The sequence below is a fragment of the Aegilops tauschii genome, chromosome 2, assembly GCF_002575655.3.
Source record: "Aegilops tauschii subsp. strangulata cultivar AL8/78 chromosome 2, Aet v6.0, whole genome shotgun sequence".
Classification (NCBI taxonomy): Eukaryota; Viridiplantae; Streptophyta; class Magnoliopsida; order Poales; family Poaceae; genus Aegilops; species Aegilops tauschii.
Window position 1 is genome coordinate 566,302,662 of NC_053036.3, and position 5,910 is coordinate 566,308,571.

A 5,910-nucleotide genomic window follows, 5' to 3' on the forward strand; every position below is an offset into this window, starting at 1 on the left:
TACAGAAATCCATCTCCCTATACTACGATGATACCTCTGAATCAGCTGCCACAATCTAGCTAGTCTTGCTCGCCACATTTACATTCAGGTTCAGGTGTCCATGCTTTGTAATATGTCCTGTAACTGTATAGTTTCTGAATTCTGCAACTATGAACAGATCCCGAGTATGGCCCCTTCCCTTCCCGGGGATGAAATGTACCCGGTGACGACAGAGTCGCAGTGGAAATTTCATCTATAAATCTACGGTATGATCTGATTGACATAGGCTGGCAGTATATATGGGGCAACAAGGATGAATTCTGTGAAGGTGACAAGGTAATCTGATTTCACTACTGCAACTCTGTTTGGCACGCACATGTAGACGGCATTTGGTTTCCTAACAAAATGGGCACCAGATAGGAATGTGCAGCAGCAAATGCAGAGTTGCAAACCTTAATTTGGACGACGAAAGTTTGCATTTCCAAGTAACTAATTAGCAGGAAATGCTGGTCTGAGAAACTAGATTCAGCCATAGCACATGACAGAAATATAGGAGGCAAGAGCACTACTTGACTTCATCATCATTCAAGCTAGCTAGTAGACCTCAAATACTACTTGATTTCATCATTCATGGAAGAGCGAATTGCAAGCTAGCATCATTTATGTGGTTCTAGATTCCAGAAGCAACATTTTAACTAGGATGAAACTTCATATCCAAGAAAGACTCGAACCAAACTCTGAACTCCCAGTTAATCCAGCTATGGCATGTCACTCGGGTCATGTTTCCAATACTTCAGTGGAAGCGCAGCTTCTCCTTGGGCCTGATGTCATTGCTGTGACCGCACTTCTTCTTGCGGTAGTTGGTAGACCTGAGGGGCAGGCGTGCATAGCACCTGCAACGCAAAATCATGGACAAGTTAGGATATACTCCCTCCGTCCCAAAATAAGTGTCTCAACTATGAGACACTTATTTTGGGACGGAGGGAGTACGTACGTACTCTTGTGAATGACTATAGCTAGTACTTGTGGCAACTAGAGTAACGCATCAACTAATACTCCATCGAAATGGAGTACTTGATTAAAAGTATGCTAATAAGCTACTTTCCTGGATCCAAACCACACAGAGATATGATCTACGTACATATGCATCGATCCCCATCCAACAGACGGCAAAAAAAAAAACACATCGCAATTCAAGCTTCTATAATGCATAGACATCCAGATACAAACAGAGCACAATAGAAAGATATGATCCCCATTGAACAGAGCACAGCAGAAACATTGCAATTCACAAGCTCATAGACATCCAGACACAAACATGCATATGTAACAGCGGCACATCGATGGATAGTGAAAGAAATAGTCCAAAGGTGTACATACTTGCGACACACAAGCTTGTGCTGCCTGTACTTGAGCGCAAGCGCGAGCAGGTTAGGCTCCAAGTAGGGGTACCACGAGCCCCTGTCACCGCCGGCGAGGCGCAGCACGAGGTGAAGCGTGGAATCCTTGTGGATTTTGTAGTCGGCCAGGGTGCGCTGGCCATCGTCAAGCTGCTTCCCCGCGAAGATGAGGCGCTGCTGGTCCGGCTGGATACCTGCGATTATTGAAACCAACACAGCGTCCACAGTTAGTTTGGCACCACAAGACGCTCGCAGTTTGGTGGAGGAGATGATGAAATCAACCAAACTGTACGCTGCGAAACAGAGGATCTGCTCAGATCCAAGCCGATGGCGTAAAAAAGGAGCCTAATTTGTCCTACCGCGAGGTCAATTGCAAGGCAATCCAACAGATAAGCTAGCGGAGAAGCCATGATATTTTCTAACCCAAAAAATGCTCGTCACGGAGGACGATCTGCTCTGAATCGGGGCAAGATCATCGAACAAAGCAGCAACACAACCGACGCCGGCGAAGGCGACCGGAGGCCGTCATGGGCGAAGGCGGAGGGCGCGTACCTTCCTTGTCGTGGATCTTGGCCTTGACGCTGTCGACGGCCGCGAAGCTCTCCACCTCGAGCGTCATGGTCTCCGCCGTCAGCGTCTTCACGAAGATCTGCATCCTTGCCGCCGGTTGCTGCCCCTGCTCTCCTCTCCTCCGCTCGCCGCGCCGGGTGGTGATGAAATGGTGAGAATGCGCTTTTGTAGGAGGAAACGCAGCCGTCAAGAAAACCCTGAATCCCTAGTGAAGCGACGCCGCGAAGGCCGGAACTCGGTCGGAGGAGCAGCGCGACCACTCTCTGCCGTTGTGGCCCATTGAAGGCCCAACCTAAAGGCCGCTTTCATTTTCTTTCCAAACCTAATGACCTGCCATGTCTTAAAAGCAAGTCGTCCAATTCTTTCCGAAATTATTTTGCATTTATGAATTCTAAGGGGCTCCTATATTTGCAACATCCATGAGTTTATTTTTTGTAAAAAAATGAGTATTTATTGGCCGATTAATATCTGGTAATTCCAATTACAAAATAAAACATGGTAACTAATATGAACAGTCCAACCTTGCAAAGTGTCAGTCTGAACCTCTTGACACAATAGAAGTATTTGTACCTCTTTCTGAAATGCGAGTAAATTATACTATTCATTATATAAAAAATATTTTGCGGCACTACTTAAGATTTTAATTTTTTTCATAATTTATTGGATTTAAGAAAAGTATCCCCGTTTTCAAAACTGCTAAGTAGTACCACAAAAAATATTAAACTGATAAGTTGTGGTTCAAAAGACCAGATAAACGGTGTTAAAGTTCTGGCCAGATAAGGTAACTTGTGCAAAATTTCTTGAATCTGGTAAGTTGTGACAAGGAAAATTTTCATACCATAAATAGTCTCATTTACTTTTAACGCATTAAGGTCAACCAAAACAATGCATTAACACACTATGAGTACATGTTAATCTCAAATCACATTCCTTTGATATATTGATTGTTGGGGAACGTAGTAATTTCAAAAAAATTCCTACGCACACGCAAGATCATGGTGATGCATAGCAACGAGAGGGGAGAGTGTCGTCTACGTACCCTCGTAGACCGTAAGCGGAAGCGTTATAACAACGCGGTTGATGTAGTCGTACGTCTTCACAACGTTATAACAACTGCTAAGTAGTACCACAAAAAAATTCAACTGACAATTTTGTGGTTCAAAGACTAGATAAACGGTGTTATAGTTCTGGCCAGACAAGGTAACTTGTGCAAAATTTCTTGAATCTGGTAAGTTGTGTCAAGGAAAATTTGCATACCATAAATAGTCTCATTTACTTTTACCGCATTAAGTTGGCGGTAATATAGTTGAGTATGACTGCACATGACCAACACTTATCTTAGATGTTGATTATGCATCATGTTCATCCCATAAGCATTGCATAAGCATCAAGTCGCATTGTATTAAGGATTAATTTGGATATTTGTTAAACCCTAAACCCTATTTTATTTGCCATTTTATTAAATGTTGAATATCTAAACCCTTCTGCCTTTTAGTGTCCTACCCCAAGACTCACCTTGATACTTTGCACATGTCCTTTTTGTTATATTTCAGAGTTACCAAAATTATCTCACATTTTCCCCTTTGTTATGAACCACTTGTAGTTCAATTCCGTTTATCCATCGAAATGGATTTATTTTCTACATAAATTATAAATGCGCACCAAATGGGTTAATTACTTCCGTGTGGCCTTAGTATGGTCCCGAAAGGCGAAATTAAAAATTTCAAATCATTTGGAGCTTGTTTACTGCCCCAAATATTTAATATACAATTGTTATATGTTTAATTAATAAAAATGATTTTATTAAATAAAGTTGTTTTTTGGCTACCCATGAGCACAATTAACTAAACTGTGCATGTAGGTGTAGTCCCAGTCTTTCCCTCTCTCCCTAGACCCAATAGCCCATCTTTATAACCAACAGCCCAATGGAAACACCCCCCAAAGCACACACAAACAAACCCTAACCCTAGTTAGGGCTCCAAAAGATCTAATACAAGCCACCCCATGTCTTGAGATCGTGTCGCCAAGATCATGTCCGGACGGGCGTGCCGCCGCCCAAATCCATGAGCCTGTACAACACCAACCAGATATGTGTGTCACTACCGTTTTCCACCGGAACTACTCCACCACATACCTTGGCCGCTGGAGCCGCCACCTAGCACCAACTACCCTTGGTGGAACCTCGTAAAATATATCAAGCAAAGCATGATCTTTAATATTACGATATGAGTTTCTCCTTTGAAAATCACAAAACCTCCCCCAAGCTTAAGGAAAAGTCTGATGCTTGTTTTGAGAAAAAAGTGAATTTCTCTAATTATGGCATGTTGTTTATGATGTGGCATATATTTTCCCATGAAAGCATAGATCATAACTTTGAAACTTCTTATGCTCATAGATGTGAAATTATTGAATTTAGCAACCCCTCCTAGTGAGGAAAGAAATAGCTTAAGCATAAAGAAAGGGAGACTAGTGCCCTTTTTCTTAAATAGTCTAGCAAAATCTTCAACTTTGTGAAGATGATAAAAAACACCTTAACTATCCAATCCGTGAAAGCTTAGAGTTTCATAAATTTTAATAACTTCGGGTTCCATAGGAAAACCATGAGCATCATCTTCAACATATAGAGGAAAGGCACAAAATTTATCATCAGGTAAAAACAAGTCTCCTAAATCTCTTCCTTTAAATAATTTTCTAAATCATATGGATATTTATCAGTGTCACATTCTCTAATAGCTTTGGCAAATATCAATTCAAGTTTAGGGGATTGGTTGGAGTAGTGAAAGTGCGTTAAGTCGACTAGAGGGGGGGTGAATAGGCGATTTTTATGAGTTCTTCACTGAGGAATTTCAGGGTGAGGAAATTCCTAAGCGAAGAACTACTTGCAGCGGAATAAGTACTCAGATGCAGACATAACATAACGTAAGCACAGTTATCATGATGAAATGAAAACAAACACAGAGTACAGAAAGCATAAGCACAGGATAAGCAGGCTGAAGACTAACCGACTAAAGAAATTGAACTGAGGAAATTGAGAAAGTCTTCAGTCAAAGTCTTCAAACAGTAACGATCAAGTACACAACACAGTAATGAGGAAATGAAAGGGTTGAGGAAATAGAACCAGTAGGCTCGGTGAAGACAGTGATTTGGTAGACCAGTTCCAACTGCTGTGACAGTTGTACGTCTGGTTGGAGCGGCTAGGTATTTAAACCTGAGAACACACAGTCCCGGACACACAGTCCTCACCGTATTATCCTTGAGCTAAGGTCACACAGACCTCGCCCAATAACTCGTGGTAAGTCTTCAGGTGACTTCTGAACCTTCACAAACTCGGCCACTCGGCGATCCACAATTTCCTCTTGGATGCTCTAGACCATGACGCCTAACCGTCTGGAAGATGCACAGTCTTCAAAGGTAACAAGCGTCGGATCCACACAGGAACAATCTCTTCAGTGATGCTCAATCACTTTGGGTTTGTAGGTGTTTGGGTTTGGGTTTTCCTCACTTGATGATTTTCGCTCAAAGTCCTCGGAGGATGGGATGCTCTCAATGACAAGTGTCAGTTTCTCTCGGAGCAGCCAACCAGCTAGTGGTTGTAGGGGGTGGCTATTTGTAGCCTAGGGAGCAGCCCGACATGATAAGACATAAATGCCCTTCAATGATATGACCGTTAGGTGGTTAGATATTTTGGGACAGCTGGCGTATAGCACAGCAACGGTCAGAAATTTGACTATCAAATTCCTCAGGGCTACCATGTTCCTCGCTTGTAGACAATCCGCACTAGCGAATTCCTAACTCCTCAGTCAGAGCAAATTCCTCAGAGACCAGAAAAACTTCGTCTCTGTCACTGAAGAAATTGATTGAACTGCACGAGATTTCCAATAGCTTCACTCGAAAGGATTGGTAGGTGTAGGATTTTGAGACGAGCATCACTTGGAAACTTTTCCTTAGTTTTTCCTCGACC

General features: G+C 42.5%; 1 protein-coding gene across 1 annotated transcript; it reads right to left on the reverse strand.

Annotated features, from left to right (window-relative positions):
- Positions 1–553: 553 nt before the first annotated feature.
- Positions 554–2,120, reverse strand: LOC109785876 (ubiquitin-ribosomal protein eL40 fusion protein-like). Its single transcript, XM_020344461.4, has 3 exons — positions 1,932–2,120; positions 1,360–1,573; positions 554–872 (listed from the first exon to the last, which is right to left on the reverse strand). Exons 1-3 carry the CDS (start codon positions 2,032–2,034, stop codon positions 773–775), a joined length of 417 nt encoding a protein of 138 aa, XP_020200050.1. The 5' UTR covers positions 2,035–2,120; the 3' UTR covers positions 554–772.
- Between the last annotated feature and the right edge of the window lie 3,790 nt (positions 2,121–5,910).